General features: G+C 39.7%; 3 protein-coding genes across 3 annotated transcripts; 1 reads left to right on the top strand and 2 right to left on the bottom strand.

The window, feature by feature from the left end:
* Window positions 1-764: 764 nt before the first annotated feature.
* LOC106431204 (zinc finger protein AZF1-like) lies at window positions 765-2,140 on the bottom strand. The gene has a single exon (XM_022697318.2). It carries the CDS (start codon window positions 1,805-1,807, stop codon window positions 1,100-1,102), a length of 708 nt encoding a protein of 235 aa, XP_022553039.1. The 5' UTR covers window positions 1,808-2,140; the 3' UTR covers window positions 765-1,099.
* Window positions 2,141-4,270: 2,130 nt separating this feature from the next.
* Window positions 4,271-6,000, bottom strand: LOC106431198 (glucan endo-1,3-beta-glucosidase 12-like). The gene is made up of 3 exons (XM_013872003.3): window positions 5,797-6,000; window positions 4,569-5,717; window positions 4,271-4,486 (listed from the first exon to the last, which is right to left on the bottom strand). The coding sequence occupies exons 1-3, from the start codon at window positions 5,846-5,848 to the stop codon at window positions 4,455-4,457; spliced, it is 1,233 nt and encodes a 410-aa protein (XP_013727457.1). The 5' UTR covers window positions 5,849-6,000; the 3' UTR covers window positions 4,271-4,454.
* A 2,471-nt stretch (window positions 6,001-8,471) lies between these two features.
* On the top strand, window positions 8,472-12,113 carry LOC106431195 (formin-like protein 6). Its single transcript, XM_013871999.3, has 4 exons — window positions 8,472-9,912; window positions 9,978-10,180; window positions 10,548-10,789; window positions 10,887-12,113. Exons 1-4 carry the CDS (start codon window positions 8,636-8,638, stop codon window positions 11,688-11,690), a joined length of 2,526 nt encoding a protein of 841 aa, XP_013727453.1. The 5' UTR covers window positions 8,472-8,635; the 3' UTR covers window positions 11,691-12,113.
* The last annotated feature ends 4,415 nt before the right edge of the window (window positions 12,114-16,528 follow it).

The raw sequence follows: 16,528 nt of genomic DNA, 5'->3' as shown, positions 1-16,528 counted from the left end.
GTCATTCTCCACGCAGCTAAAGCGAGGCTCAGCATGCAAAGATGTCACGAGTGACGCACTGAACGTTTTCCTTTTCCCACATACTAATAAAATAGTTGCGACATAAAACTAATGCGATGAACCGCTGTCGTTGGAGACTTCTATAAACAGCCTACCATAACACTGCTTTGCTATATATGTCCATTGCTTAGTGGGCTGCAGTTTTATATTCTTATTAGGTCGGGCCATGTAATTCTGCAATCATCAGTCTCATCTCATGACTATTATGGTTTTGGGTAACGATGATAACAAGATTTTCCGAATTAACTTTTCATAAACGGGGGTTTATGGTTCTGAATGGGCCGTAATTTCAGACCTACCATCAATCTAATAGTCTGAGAAATTTAGATGTATATTTTTCTGAATCGAGTAATTCTGAGGTTGAAGGTTAACAGGTTGGCATCAAGCCAATTTACCTCACATGTCAAATATTTTAATCTCATGGTCAAAGGAAACGGTTCAAATAAAGTGGTAATATTGCATAGCCGAAGGATATAGGTTCACTTGCATGCTGTAAAGGTTGTTCCAACTCTTTAAATCTATGAAACGCTACAAATCATTTTATAACAGGAAACCATGATTTTGTATTAATTGTCTTATTAAATAAATAAATTAATGTGGAGTAACAGATCACTAGGAGCTGTGAGTAACAGAATTCAAGTGGCTTTCCTTTGCTTGCGGAAGCAAATGAAGTACAGATTACGAAAAAAAAAAAAGAAATTCAGTAAACTATAACAGAACGGTCCACTACATAATAACGTGTAAGATCCAATCATCCACCTCTGTATTATTCTTTTTTATTTTTCTCTTTTGACAAAAACTATTTCAATATCTCAATTGTTTCCTCTATCTATAAACAAATCCAACAACAAATAAACATTTCTTAAAAATAAAATAAAAATGCAACTGCAAATGCGCAAGTCCACTCCAATCACTTTCATTACAGACTCAGTCAAGCTGAAGCAACTGGAAACAAACGACTGTTAATACTTCACCGTCCACTAACCCCACTCCTCTCGCTTGAATTGAAAGTTGACTTTTATAACGAGCCTAGTCAACGTTAAGATATCACAACTGCGACTTGATCAGCCGGTAAATTCAAGTCAAACCCCCGGTTGTCGCCGGTCGCGCTCTGTTCTGACGATCTTTCATCATCCACATAGCTGCCGTCACTGCCACCGACGACCTCCACGCTGTTGCTGCTACTGCCGTTACCGTTTCCGTTATTACCACCGTCATAGTGACACCGTTTGTGTCCACCCAACGCTTGACCTGACGAAAACGACTTGAAACATATCGAGCAAGTGTGAATCTTCCCGCTTTGACTAACGCCGTTACCGTTGATAACGACGGAACCACCGTTGCTGTTACTATGACTGTTATTAGTCGGCTCTTGGTTGATGGGAACGTTAACGTTGCTCGCCGGTTTCCGGTGACTCGTCTTGTGTCCACCTAAGGCTTGGTAGGAGGAAAACGATTTTCCGCAGACCGTACACTTGTAACCACGGTGGTCGGAGGACGGTGACGGACGGAGAGGAGATTTCACGGCGGAGCCACGAGCGAGCATGAGGAGACAAAGAGCGAGATACTCTTCTTCTGAAGGAGCCGTTTCTTGATCCATACGACTCTGATCAAAACGTTGTCGTTTGGTGCGTTTTCTTTTAGCCCATTGCTCGAGATTCTCCGGCTCCATTTCTTCGCGATACTGGAGAAGAGGCCGAGCGGAGGCGGTGGCTGAAGTCGGAGAATTGAGAGTCTCGAGAGCCATATAAATCTTGAGATGTGATCTTGAGGTGTTTAAGAAGGAGGAGAAAGAGTGAAGTGTGTGTGATGTATTGTGAGCACGTCTTATGTTTGTGTTGTGTTGTGTTGTGTTTTAGGAGTTGGTTTGATTTATATTTATATATAACTTGTAGAATTGGGATTGAATGTGGGAACGTGGGTTATGAGTGATCAAGTGGTGCTGCTCTTGCTTTCTTCAATCCATTAAATTCCTTTATTTTAGTATAGTATGTTGTCATTAATTTTGGAGTATTTTAGGATTTTTGTTTTACCAAGTCAATGTATTGTTTTTAGTTAGAAATTGCCAAATTGTTGAGAAAAAAATATCTAAGAATAATAGTATGATGTATGTGTACAAGATTACTATTCCAACACTTCCGAGTTCTATATAATAAACTAATAATGTAATACGTATAAAAGGGAGTTTTCACCAATTGGTTACGAACTTTTCAAACTTTCAAGTTGATTCTCACCCGTTTCCCGGTCGTTACACTTATTTGTTTGAAATTTAATTAAACGATTAGGAATGTAAAAGCTATGATTAAAATATAAGATTAGCAAGACAGTTGTTCTTTAAAGGGAGTGCCATATCTTCGGAGTTGTATTTAAATTTTTAAATCGAGAAAGAATAAGCTTTTGCCACTCTGGAGTGTAGTATCTTTTTACTCGTTTGGTGAGATGTGGTGGCATTAGGCCGTTGCTCATCTGGCACACTTTCATTAGTTAAAGAAGGCTGGATTCTTCTGGCGGCCCGCGTGGCGTAAGGGGAATAGCGAGACTTTTCGGTGGATAGTTAAAAGTCGGTACGAGAGACTTAAGGCCCACAGTTAGTTGCACCACTGTCTCAATATACGCTATCTCTGTTTGCTTGATCCTACATTTTATTGGCTTATTAGAAAAGGAAAAAAACAACAACTTGCTTGCAAGTTTTTCATTTTTTATTTGTAGAAATGATACAAACACGGTCGATATTCTCAAGAGGTGCATATTCTGAGTTATTGTGTGTGTGTGTGTCAAACTTTTCCCACTAGGCAGTAGTCTTTTTTTTTCCGCCATATGAGTATTATTATTTGACGGACAAAGTCCAGAAAGCAAGACCCATACAAAAAACCAACAAAACAAATCCAAAGCCCAACCGAAAAAACTAAAAAACAAGGGAAAAACATAAGGGCAAAGCCCAAAAACGAAAGCCCACCCAAGCTGCACCGATTCACCCAACACGTCGAAAGACACGTGTTAGAACCTCAACAACGAGGCAACACGTGTCGTCATCTCCCTTCGTCTTCTCCACCTCCGGAGAAACACGAATCGTTTCGCCGGAACCTCGCCGGAAAACACATGCAACTTCCCATCGTCTTCACCGGCCAAACGTCTCCACCGGACTAAACTTCTCGAAACCACCGGAATCACCTGGGACCACCACGATAAAAGAAATCTCCAACGACTATGTTGGAAGGTAGGGGAAATCCATCGTCTTCAACACATACCCTTGTGCTCGTTCTTCAGAGAGCTTCAATCGATCTAAATCGAGATCTCTTCCAGGAGCCAAACTACCGTTTCAGATCTGAACCGTAAACCATTCAAAACCACAACCCCGGTTCCAGCCAACATCACCAGAGTGAAAAGTGAGTCGCCGGAGTCAACAAGCCAGCCATATCGTGTTGTGGGAACCACTATATGCCGGAATCAAAGCCCGAACCTCGGGAAACTTTCACCGGAACTAGAAACCAGTGAGATAAAGGGATGAAACTCTCTCGCTCTCTCTCTCAAAGGATCTGATCAAGTTGATCAGAAAATCAAAAGGAGAAATTGAGTTTTCTCATCATCTCCTCCTTGAAAGATTTTAGATAGAGAACGGAGAAGAGGGTGAAAACTTCTTTCCCACTAGGCAGTAGTCACCAACCTCAACCAAATACAATAAAATGCTAAAAACCAGAAAATTAAATTAAATAATGTGTTAAATAATCATTTGGGCTTCGTTGACGAAAGAGGAGTACTGGGTCTTAGTCTTGCTGTTGCATTATGAAGCGGGCAGTGGGTCGTCGTTGCTTATAAGAGCCTGCTCAGTCAATTCAACTGCCAGAACGCTTCAACGAATCTAGAACCTGTCGTTTCTGCCGAAGAATATTAAGAAATTTCTTCAACAATTTATTGTGGACGCAGTATATATAGAAACAGTCTTGTGAATATTCGCAAACTTTAACAATAACAAATTGAGAACATGTAACTAATGTGTGTACTCGATGTGAACAAAATGAATTATGAGATTATTAATTTGAGATAAAAGGTAAGTATAAAGCTAACAACAACATCAGAGTGGCGCAGCGGAAGCGTGGTGGGCCCATAACCCACAGGTCCCAGGATCGAAACCTGGCTCTGATAGTTTTTTTCTCAATATTTTTTCCTCACGTAAAATAAAGCCCATTAGCTATGAAAGTAGCCTGAATGATTTTGGGTCTAATCGTAACATTTATTTAACCCAAACTGATAAAATAGTCCACGAAAACCATCATTTTCAAATTTACAAACTAAAGAGAAATTAACTCTTAACTAATAACAATTATTGAGAAAATCTTCCATCTTCTAGCTCTGTTTCCATGATATCATTACCGGTCTTCCACTTCCGACAAATCTCAACTCAGAACAAACCTGCAATGCTGATAACCTGCGTAAACAAAAATCAAAATTCATGAACTCTGCTTAATAAAATTTTACTTCAAATTTGATGATTTTTTTTTAACACTTACTTGGATCAGTAGTGATAAGCATGGCGGTGCCACCGAAAGAGCAACTTCCTCCGTTACGTTTCGTCTTTTGCCAGTAACTGTTGAAAGCATAAGACGCGTGAGCCACTGTCGTGTCCGGATAGAAACATATCCCTCGAGGCTTAATCTCGTCGCAGTTGGCTCCTCCTTGTCCGCACGCAAAGTCCAAAGACTGCTGCAACGTCTCCGCCGCCACGCTCGGTTTCGCCACGCACCACAGCCCTTCCACTCCCTTCTCTTTCGCCGGCGGCGACGGCGGCGGCGAAGGAGTCGGATGAGGAATGCACGGCGAAAGCGAGAGTCCTGGAGATGCGATCGGAGATTTCTCCGGCGGAGATGAGATCGGAGATTTCTCCGGCGGAGATGAGATCGGAGATTTCTCCGGCGGAGATGAGATCGGAGATTTCTCCGGCGGTGAGAGCTCCGGCGGAGATTGCTCCGGCGAAGGCTGTGGAGATGGATATCCGATGGAGGAGTGAATTGGTGAGTTTTCCGGCGACGGAGAGGGTAGTGTCGGGAAGTTTAATGTGAATTTTCTGCTAAAATTGATTAAAGATCTGAGATTTCTTCTTGTTGCCATCGCCGCCACCGCAGCTTCTTCTTGGTCAGGGTTTAAGAAGTTCACTCTGTTGAAGCTCAAAGATCCGAACTTCTCCACGGAACGAAGCATATCAAGATGGTTATCAGGAGAGTAGAGGAAGTTTGGAGGTGGGTTTATGGTGAAAGTGGAGTTTATGGATCTGAGGAAGGCGAGAGTAGGTTTAAAGGCTTCTAGGTTGTTTAAGCACTGGTAAGAGAAGCCAGAGGAGACTTTGATGTTCTTCTCAAGACCCCATCTTGTGAGAGAATGGTGTAGGTTCTTCAAAGATGAGAGGACCAGGTCAAAGGTGGGTTTGCGTTGTGTGGTTTGGCAAGAGTCAGGGGAAAAGATAACAATGGTGGTGATTTTGGTGGAAGGGTAACGAGAGAGGACATGGGTTTTAAGCCAAGTTTCAGCCTTTATGATGCTTGATGAAATCTCGGTAATGGTTTTGTTGTCTCTCACGGAAACGGCTAGCTCAAGATCAGTGGTTTGAGGAAGAAGTTGGAGGAGATTCAGAGCTTCAATGGGTGTTGATTCTTGACCAGCTCCTGCATGCATACAGATTATAGCTATTGAGTTGCATGAAACAAAAAACAAAACAAAACAAAAAGATTATGTGATATCTACCTGCAAAACCAAGAATGGGAATGAAGAAGAAAATGTAAAGGAGATGTCTCATTTTTTTTTTGCTTTGGGTACAGTTTCTTTTCTTTACCTGTGTGTTGGGTTTCTTTCCTCAGGCATATGAGAAGTTGTTATAAAAGATCGTTTCTTGAAGAGTACAGAGGAAGAATCAAAATACATGGTCATTTTTTTACTTTTAAGGAAAAAAAAAATGAAAAGAGAAGGCAACAGTGTTGCATAGTGACTGTGGTTCTTTGGTTGAATTATGTTGTATGTTTTGAAATTTTATCTATAAAAGTGGTGCAGTCAACACTGACATGAACAATAATGCCCGTTGAAATGCTGACATTGTTCTGTTTTAAGAAACTGTACATTGTGACACATCGACACACCAAAAAGTTCGTTACACAACACATTAACAGAACGTTGAATAAACAAAGCGGACAGAACAGAACGCTGGGTAAACTAAACGGTAGCGTACTAGATGGATTCCGATGGAAGAGGGAAACATCACGAAAGGCATAATAATCGTTGGTCTTGCTGACGTGGAAAAAAAAGCTTTCGTTAAACATTTCGACGGACTTTATTTATCACTTTAAATAAGTTAATAAGATAATTCTTATTTTTCGCGCCTTATTATAGACACTAGAACGTCCAAATGGGCTTTGTTTGGGTCCTCGCATACAGCCCAAGTGATTGGGCCAATTCGACCATTGATTCTTCGTTTCTATCATTTCGAGTAATTTTATTTGAAAGGCTGTGATTAGACTTATACTCATTATTGAGTGAAGTGGTGTGTGGGATTCTCAAATTGCTTTGAACGTTTTGCATAATCCCATCACAATCATTATGACAACACTAGGAAGGGATTTGTCTGGTAGCTTTATCATGATTACCACCGATAATAGTATTTTAATCAACCAGATTATTAAAGAAAATAAACAAATAGTTTAAGATACAAGCATCCGACCATGATCATCTCGGATCTGTCGGTATCATTAGTTAATTACGTGCTTAATACTAGTTTCATCCAGCGTTAATTTCTCTTAACTACATCGATAAAATTATTTTTAAAAATATTAAAACCAAACTCGACCGGAAAGTATAGCCGATGGTTCGACCTTCGGAATATATGGATTGTACACGATGAGTCCTGTAAAATGCAACATTAGTTCAAGTTGGTTATGGATTAAAATCACTACACCTTTTTTAGTTTTAATTTAATAACTCTGTCTTGTGACTTGTTTCGCTATAACAATATAAAAGAGTGGCAATAATGATAGGAAAATGAGTACAAAAGTGTTGACGAATATTATGTACCTTGAGTATTAAGTGTCGGCAGAATATTTGTCGCTTCTTCTTTTTTTACATCATTTGCTTGTTCTTATTAGCAATGTATAAGCCAGTTATCACGCAAGGTAGCTAAAACTTAAAAATATGCGTAAAATATATAACTAATAATACTATATAAACAAATAACTCTTTAGATTATTGTCACTAACGTTCATGCATGATTCGATAGTAATCTAGATAAAAGATAAAGGGAGCATTTGTAAATGCGAGCAAAATAAATGGGCATTCCCAGGAAATGAAAACTGAAAAAGGTATAAAGATGAAAGATAATAAGAAAGTTTTATGTGAAAATAAAAGCATAACGTTAGAGAGCTTAGCTTGTCTACACACACGATGTATACACGAATAAAAGCAAAAAAAGTTAAAGATTAAAGATACGAATGTAACGTTGAGCTCACTTTATTCCTAATTTATATGTATGGGTCTTCTTTCTTCATTTTTATTCACATAATTTTTTTTTAAACTGACTCTATAAACTTGAATTATATGTGTAGAGTAACCCATCTTGCGGTAAAAAGGGCTGTATGCCATATCTCGTTGGGGAGGGGAGGTCGGCTGTTCGACTCGCGTGGAGGGGGAAGCGTGTCCAGGGCCCGTAAAAAAGTATAGACAAAGGCTGACGCCGGGTCTAGGTGGTGGGCCGCAAGGTCAACACCTGGTTAAAAAAAAAAAAAAAAAATTGTTGCAAGAAGAATAAAGTTCGTTTGTGTTCTAAAAAAACAAAAAACAGAAGAAGAATAAAGTTCGTTTTGTTTTAGAAGCTTACATTTTAAATGCTCAAGCAATGCAAAATACAATAAAAGCCAGTGTTTATTATATTCATATGAAAATAATAATTATGTATATCTGGATTGTGGAATAAAGCTGAAATTTACCATTTACCATCAGCTTTACTGTTTGTCTTTAAAATATTTGTTAGTGGTGAAAACCAAACTTGTGTAAAGTCTCTTGAAAACTGCAAATTTTGGCCAATATTCTCATCTACACTACAGTTGGCTGGACCACAGTGGATTGGCTTTCCGGCTAAAGAATAAGCCAGTATTAACTTAGAACATGAGTTATTAGTTGTAATTATAAGAATAAAAGAAATTGAAAAAATACAAAGGTGAATTTTATTTTATAATCCCCTGACGCTCGACGTGAAATGTGAGGCTGTATATATTCTTCATTTTATGTATTTTGTTCACACTACAACTAGTTTATATTTATTTATTTGTTTCTAACATATGTTTCTCACGCACAAAAAAATGCGTTTACGGACAATTAATTACTAATTAACGAAAAATTAGAGGAGGTAAAAGAAAGTAGATCTCTCTCTAGTCTCTACTCACCTCTGCTCTCACTCTCACTTTCCCTTTTTTTCGACTTTTTAATTTTCCTTTTTCCCATTAACCATTTTCTTATTTGTCTTTCCATTGAAGATACGAAGAAGGAAGAAGATGAACATAGAAAGAGAGGAGAATCGTAAAACAGTTAATCACAAGTCGCCATGAGAGTTCCTTACTCCATACTCTTCTTCTTCCTCCTTCTCTCCGTTAACGGCGTGAAGCTGAACGAGATTCATCGAAGAATTCTCCACCAGCCGCTTTTCCCGGAGACTTCTACTCCTCCTCCTCCTGACGCTCCCGATCAGCCTTTCTTCCCTGAGAATCCTGACCAGAATCAGCTCCCTCCTCCTCCTCCGCCCCCTGCTTCCTCTGACGTCAATGGCGGATTACCGATTCCGACGGCTACTCCTACTCAACCGGCGAAACCTGGGAAGAAAATCGCGATCGTCGTCTCCGTCGGAATCGTCACGCTCGGCATGCTCTCAGCTCTAGCTTTCTTCTTGTACCGCCACAAAGTAAAACACGCCGGCGATACTCAGAAACTCGTTAATAACGGAAGAGGCGATGGCGGTTCTCGAATATTCCACGAAGATCCGAGACCACCACTACCACCAACGACGTCGTCTACGTTTCTCTACATGGGAACCGTTGAACCGGTTAGGGACTCTATTAGCAGTGGAACTAATAATAACGTACCGGTTAATAATTCGTCTTCGTACCGGAAATTAAATTCGGTTAAGAGATCTGATCGCTACCGTCCCAGTCCCGAGCTTCAACCGCTTCCACCGTTATCTAAACCGTCTGATTACAACTCTCCGTCTCCCTCTTCGTCGTCTTCCGACGGTGAGTGCCGCGAGACTGCTTTCTACACGCCGCACGGATCCGCCATCAGCAGCGATGACGGTTACTACACGGCGTTTCCTCGCTCCGGCAACGGCTATTCGATTCCTCACTCGAAGAGGACTTCTCCGAGGTCCAAGTTCGGTTCGGGAGCAGGATCTAGGTCGCCGGAGATGAAGCACGTTATCATTCCGTCGATAAGGCAGAAACAACCGCCGCTAGGGGGATTGGAAACTGATGAACAAGAGCTTCCTTATTCAAAGAGCAAGCCTAAGTTCTCTCAGCCTCCTCCTCCGCCTAATAGAGCGGCGTTTCAGGCGATTACTCAGGATAAGCCTCCGCTCCATACGCCGCCTCCTCCGCCACCACCTCCGCCTCCTCAGATACGGCCGAGAGATGTCCAGATACCTCGAAAACTCAGCAGTCCAGACGATCTTTCGAGAAAGCTAACGAAAGCTGTTGAAGAGGCCAAAAGTGAATCAGGAGAGGGGGAGACGGATCCAAGCAGGCCAAAGTTAAAGCCACTCCACTGGGACAAAGTACGCGCGAGCTCTGATCGAGCCACAGTTTGGGACCAGCTCAAATCGAGCTCATTTCGGTGCGTTTTACTCTGTTTCCGCATTGTTTTGACACATAACGTTTAACTGTATGGGTGTTAAACAGAGTGAACGAAGATCGGATGGAGCATCTGTTTGGTTGCAACTCAGCGAGTTCAGCTCCAAAGGAACCTGTGAGAAGAAGGTCAGTGATGCCTCCGGCTGAGAATGAGAACAGAGTTCTTGATCCTAAGAAATCTCAGAACATTGCTATCCTCTTAAGAGCACTCAATGTAACACGTGAGGAGGTGTCAGAAGCTCTTCTAGATGGTAAGTTTTTTGTTTACCATTTGATCGTTATAAGTTTAAGATATTTACATTTAAGGGAGTATTGATGCCTTGATGGGTTAATGGAGATCTTTCTGGTAGTAGGAATAGTAAAAGAGATGCTCATAAGAGGTATTGATGGAGAAAGGATTAGTAATACTAAAAAAAGGCTTAGGCCACAAGCTATAATCATTGTAAAGAACAATGACAGATGAAATGATTTTCTCTCTGCTTTATACTGCTTCTAACATGATTGAAAAAACTATAAAGGGTCATGCTTTAATTATACAGATGTAGCAAGCTTGATGTAGAGCTATAAGACTTGACATTCATTAAGATTGTTATGCATTGTTTTGTGGCACGGTAACAGGTAATCCCGATAGCTTAGGTGCAGAGCTTCTAGAGACGTTGGTGAAGATGGCTCCAACAAAGGAAGAAGAGATCAAACTCCGGGAGTACTCTGGTGATGTCTCGAAACTAGGAACAGCTGAAAGATTCCTTAAAACCATTCTCGATATTCCTTTTGCATTCAAAAGAGTTGAAGCAATGTTGTATAGAGCCAACTTTGATGCAGAAGTCAAGTATCTGAGGAACTCTTTCCAGACACTAGAGGTTAGTCAGTCACTCACTCATACAGACACTTGTCTTTGATGATTCAATCTCGCAAATGAATTGTCCTGATTTTTAAAATTCATTGGTTGCTTTGTAGGAAGCAAGCTTAGAACTAAAAGCAAGCAGGCTATTCCTTAAGCTCCTCGAGGCTGTTCTGATGACAGGAAACCGAATGAACGTTGGCACTAACCGCGGAGAAGCCAAAGCCTTCAAACTTGATACTCTTCTGAAACTCGTAGACATAAAAGGAGTTGACGGCAAGACCACATTGCTTCACTTTGTCGTCCAAGAGATCACAAGATCCGAGGTGACAGTAGATGAAACCACCTTCCATGGAAACAAAGACGGTTTCAGAAAGCAAGGACTACAAGTCGTCGCTGGACTCAGCAGAGACCTGGCAAACGTGAAAAAATCAGCCGGGATGGATTCTGATGTACTGAGTGGTTACGTGACAAAGCTCGAAACGGGTCTTGATAAACTCCGATCTTTTATCAAGACAGAGACAACAACAACAACATCAACTCCAGGGAAGTTCTTTGATTCGATGAAAGCGTTTCTCAAAGACGCAGAGGAAGAGATTCGAAAGGTCAAAGGAGAAGAAAGAAAAGCTATGTCAATGGTTAAAGAAGTAACAGAGTATTTCCATGGAGACGCTGCGAAAGAAGAAGCGCATCCTTTGAGAATTTTCATGGTCGTGAGAGATTTTCTAGGAGTACTCGATAACGTTTGTAAAGAAGTGAGGACGATGCAAGAGATGTCGATAACAATGGGTTCGGCTTCAGCTAGATCGTTCAGGATATCAGCTACAGCTTCGTTGCCGGTTCTTCATAGGTATAAAGCAAGACGAGAAGAAGAAGATACAAGCTCAGATGATGAACATAGCAGCGACTCTTCTACGTGATGAACACAAAAAAGCTGTACAGTTTTTTTTTTACGCCGAGCAAGGCATTGAGTTGGTTAAGTCGGAGAATTTGGACCGGTTAAAAGAGTAACAGACACTACACTATAATGATTAAATTTTCGTAACAAATAAGGAACCTAAGCGTGGTGATAAGTTGGAGCCCATTACACAGAGAAGTTACTTTATAAACGAGCAAGAGGAGTTGAGTTCGGAGAAAGAGAGTTCTTGTACAATCTATCTCATATAGTGCATTTCGGGACACTGATTCTGAAGAGAGAAGTAACCGTGATAGTGAGGATTACAACGGTAAAATAAAATACCACAACGGTGATGAACCAACGAGAGAGAGGGTTTTATAACGTCGACTTTCAATTCCGTAGTGTACAAGATACCACTCGGATATAACTACTTTTTTGAGTTTTTTTTTTCCTTTTTTAAATATTTTTTTAAAACTCCCTCGAAAATTTCATTTTAGCCGCTTAAAACGAATGTGCGAAGAAGGCCTCAAAACGCTAACGCTGATATACAATGTGCGAATCCTTACGATGAGATCAAGAACCTTAATGGGATGATCCAGATGGGTCTTGTCGAAAATCAGCTATGTTTCGATCTCATCGAGTCATGGTTAGCTAAGAACCCAGACGCAGCTAGTTTCAAGAGGAACGGTCAATAATCCGTTCAGAGAGCTTGCTCTCTTTCAATACTATCACGGCATGCCTGAATTCAAAAAGTAAGCTTCATTTGTTTTCTTCAAATTCCATAAGAGATACTAACCTAATAACTTGTACCACAAGAAATAAATTTATGTTCTCATTTCTCATGAACGTGTTTTTATAGGCAATGGCTGAGTTTATGGAAGAGATAAGAGGAAACAGGGTCACGTTTGATCCGAAAAAGAACATTTTTAATACATTAGTTTTTACTCAACATTTAGTGGAGAAACCAGATCTGCTTAACATTTGTGTGAGTCTTAGCGGATCTCGTCACCTTCATAGAAGCACAAAAACGGATCTCGTCACCTCCTCCACGGCTCAGCCTCTCACGCTTCCCCCCCTCAGTGACTAACACTTCACCCCTGTCAAGGTCTAGCTCATGCTCTTCATTCTCCGAGAAAGTTCCAAACTTTAGATCTATTTTTTTCAAACGAGACATCCCGCCAGGCCAGAGTTGGAAGTTTAGCCTCAGTCTACAGGGTTCACATAGCCCAAAGCCGTGATTTAGTTTCATTGTTGTGTCAGATATCACAGGCTAGTAGAGATTACACAATCTCTGCTCCATTGCTCATGAATATCAGAGCCAAATTTAGGCAAAAGAGGCCTTTTCCTACCGCTCTTGGCTATGGTTCTAGAGTCATTCAACTGCTCTTGCCGACCAAAAGCTTTCGAGAGAGTTCCATCGAGAAACTGGGACAAGATCTTTCCGCAATGTTCCTATCAGTTACATCATCAGTGTTGGTGTCCACCAACCATCTTCAAACCCGCTGTTCAGGGTCCCCTGTTGTCGGTTCATATCCCGACTTTAGTATGTTCTTTGGAACATCAGTTTCAGGATCTAAAGTGAAGCATCTCTACGGGTATCTTCACCCCTTTAACACATCTATCGTTCTTATTGTTGTATTTTTGGTTTATTGTCTAGCCGTTGAGATTACCTCCGGCTCTGGTTGTAATCGTTTACCGTTGGGAATTTAAATTAATATAAGCTTTGGTGACAAAAAAAAAAAAAAAAAGAAGCTTTTGTAAAACATCTGCAGTCTTTGCTACGTATATATATATATATTCACATTTTATCGAAAAGAAAAAAGAAACTCGAGTAGATCAAGACTCATATGCACGTGATCTGCTCCTACCCACCACGGACATTATACATAAACAGCGGTCTAGTCTGATGAACAACGAGGAAGAAGGCGTATAGTCCTTACGCCTTAGCCCAAATGGCGTCAGCCTCAGGCTAGCTAAACGATTCTCAACGTATCTAGAAGCAGCAACGTACGTGGTCTTGGTGTGGTGGACAAAAGCGCGACTGCATTTGAATGGAGGTTGAAGCGTTAGGACTTGGAAACAGATTCTTCAAGAGAAGTGATCCATATATACTCGAAGCCAAAGAGGCGAACATAGATCCTTCATTCGTGAAAGTCATGATAAAGTGAGGTTGGTGAGTACCTACTTAATTTGGTTAGTTATATACTTATATCAGTTGTCTAAGAGCGACATAAGGCATTAAAAAGGCTTTTATATGTCTATATATGTTCTTAAACTTCACTAAATTTCCAACTTGCAATTTCTTACTTTCTCATTCGTTTGACGTGTATAAATTTTTTGAATCAACAAGAGGGATCTAGAATGACAAGCAAGCATAAAAAGGTGGGGTCCACAGCCAGTATATTTATATGGGGTAACACGTAAAATTTTTCCTAAACTATTTCTTAAACGTTTTCTATCTTCATCTTATATTGATTTTTGTTTCGTGATTTTCAATCAGGATTTTCGCGGTCCTACACTATTGGAACACAAGGCTGAAGAAAAAGCTTCCTAACAAACAAAGAAAAGAGTTTCAAGAAGCTAGGATGAAGCAGAGATGGTGATGATGAAATGACAACGACAAGGACAATGCCAAAGTAATGGTAGTACGGATCTTTATTCATGTTTGGATCAGCACCATGGTCATTACAAGCACGATCAGCTGTAAAACCAACATAGCTTACCGTAAAGACTAGCTGAATTAGAGAACCAACAAGCTGCAATTACTACCAAACGACACCGTCTTGCAACTTACAAGTTACAACAAAAGACATTGATCACACTCAAGAACATGGTCAAGACTGAAGAAGAACTGGATAGAACAAACCCTGATTATCATCATCCTGAAGATTCTATGATAAACTCTTTTGATATTTTCTTCTCTCAGCTTTTGTTAGATCCTTATTTCCACCTGGAGTCAGGAGGAGGAGAAGGAGACTTTGCTCTCATGAGTAGCAGCACGAACTCTCCATTACCAAACACAAGTGGTGATCACCATCAACAAGAGATTTTTCAATGGTTTGGGAGTAGTAATTTTCAGAAAGAAGCTATCAATGATGTGTTCTTAAACAACAACTACAACATAGCGAATCTTGAAACCAACGAGAACACAAAATTATATGGAAACTAATCAGTAGCCGGAGCAGCGTTAGCCAGTGGTATGACGAGTACATCGGCTGATCAAAGCACAATAAGTTGGGAGGACAAAAACTCTCTTGCTAACTCAATGGGCCAAATCATGTGTAAATTTTTTCTGTAAAATTTAATTTTTACTTATATAAAGAGGGTTTAGTTATAAGTATGCAACTTTAGGGAGTGATAAAATATCATATGGATTGAGATAAATATTCATGAATATATTTGTTTATTTTTAGTTTCAACTTAGCTTTATTCACGAACAATATATATGATGTTTTTAGTTTTTCTTTTTGATTAATTCTTTGTAAATTTGAAAGAGATTCTACCTTTTAGCTTCTTCCTTTTTCCCCAAATTAATTAGGTCTTTAGAAATTTAAAAATCTTTGCAATTTACAGTACATCTGACACATAATACCATCTCTAATTATACACAATAATTTCTCTATATTTCACTATAAAATAGAATAACTCTATTATAAAGTTGAACTTGCTCCAATTGTTCACTCTATAACAGAGTTATTCAATATAGAGTCATGTTATTTTTTCAATATAGAGTCATGTTATTTTTTCACTCTAAATATAAAGTAAAAAACAACATTACTTTATATTTCACTCTATTATAGAGTGAACCATTTGAGCAAATCCAACTCTATAATAGAATTATTCTATTTTAGAGTAAAATAAAAAAAAATATTGTGTACCATTTGATATGGTCCTGGATAGGCTGTCTTGTCCTTGGAACACTTGAAGAGGGCGTGGATGAAAGGATCAAAATATTGTAGGCCTCTTAGATGGATGGGCTTCACCTTCAAAAAAAATGTCTTAAATATTTTGTTGCAATGAATATTAATTAATAATTAAATAAAAAAAAAATAATAAGTAATATAATGTTTTTTTGAAAACTAGCTATGGACTGCTCAGAGGTTGTTTATGCTATTCCTCAGACACAGGAGTGTCATGCTTGATGTCTAGGATGGATCACAGAAGATTAACTATCCCTTAGTGTTATATAGAACACGTCACCACCTGTGAACAAAAGAGAAAATGTCAGTGGTTTGCACCAAAAGGAAATTTTATTGATCAACGAATGGTTTATTGTTATATGGACGTGGTGCTCTTGTTTAAAAGCTTAAAACAGAAAACCCTAATCCTAAACCAATGTGGTTTAGGAAAACCAAAACCAAATCTTATTGCTAATTGGTTTAAAACACCAAACCGACTCTTAATGGGTTTATAAAGCCCAAAACCTATTTCTAATGGGTTTACATAAATAATAAAACCAAATACACTTAAGATAGACCATAATGGTCATGGCTTCTTAGGCCATTCATAAACTAAGTTGGCTTGTCCTTTCACTTTTTGGGCTGATAAAGACCTTTTTCGAACAATTCTTTTTTGGGCACGTTCCATCTTGTTCCAGGTCCGACCTAGTTGCTCCATATGTTCATTTGGATGATAAAGATCCTCCTCATATTCCATTTCCAGCTCTGGTTCTTCATCTTCTATTTCCAACTCCTTTCTCACCCACGTCGGTTTGATCAGTCCATTTCTTGATCACACTGAATCGTCCTTTCCATTTCCTGTCCAACCAGCTTCCTTCCCTCCATTTCCGGGTCAATTAGGTTGTATACTAGATGTACACTTTGGTCCATAGTCATTCCTATCTTTATAAAGGCCTCCTCA

Source organism: Brassica napus, chromosome C2, assembly GCF_020379485.1.
Source record: "Brassica napus cultivar Da-Ae chromosome C2, Da-Ae, whole genome shotgun sequence".
Classification (NCBI taxonomy): Eukaryota; Viridiplantae; Streptophyta; class Magnoliopsida; order Brassicales; family Brassicaceae; genus Brassica; species Brassica napus.
This window is presented reverse-complemented; position numbering and strand designations above follow the sequence as displayed.

Bases quoted from the DNA above. Each gene is read 5' to 3' on its own strand.
- LOC106431195 (XM_013871999.3), top strand. From the start codon at position 8,636: ATGAGAGTTCCTTACTCCATACTCTTCTTCTTCCTCCTTCTCTCCGTT. The intron at 9,913-9,977 runs GTGCGTTTTACT...GGTGTTAAACAG, and splicing joins CTCAAATCGAGCTCATTTCG to AGTGAACGAAGATCGGATGG. The intron at 10,181-10,547 runs GTAAGTTTTTTG...GCACGGTAACAG, and splicing joins GTCAGAAGCTCTTCTAGATG to GTAATCCCGATAGCTTAGGT.
- LOC106431204 (XM_022697318.2), bottom strand. From the start codon at position 1,807: ATGGCTCTCGAGACTCTCAATTCTCCGACTTCAGCCACCGCCTCCGCT.
- LOC106431198 (XM_013872003.3), bottom strand. From the start codon at position 5,848: ATGAGACATCTCCTTTACATTTTCTTCTTCATTCCCATTCTTGGTTTT. The intron at 5,718-5,796 runs GTAGATATCACA...GTATGCATGCAG, and splicing joins TCCCATTCTTGGTTTTGCAG to GAGCTGGTCAAGAATCAACA. The intron at 4,487-4,568 runs GTAAGTGTTAAA...TTGTTTACGCAG, and splicing joins GCTTATCACTACTGATCCAA to GTTATCAGCATTGCAGGTTT.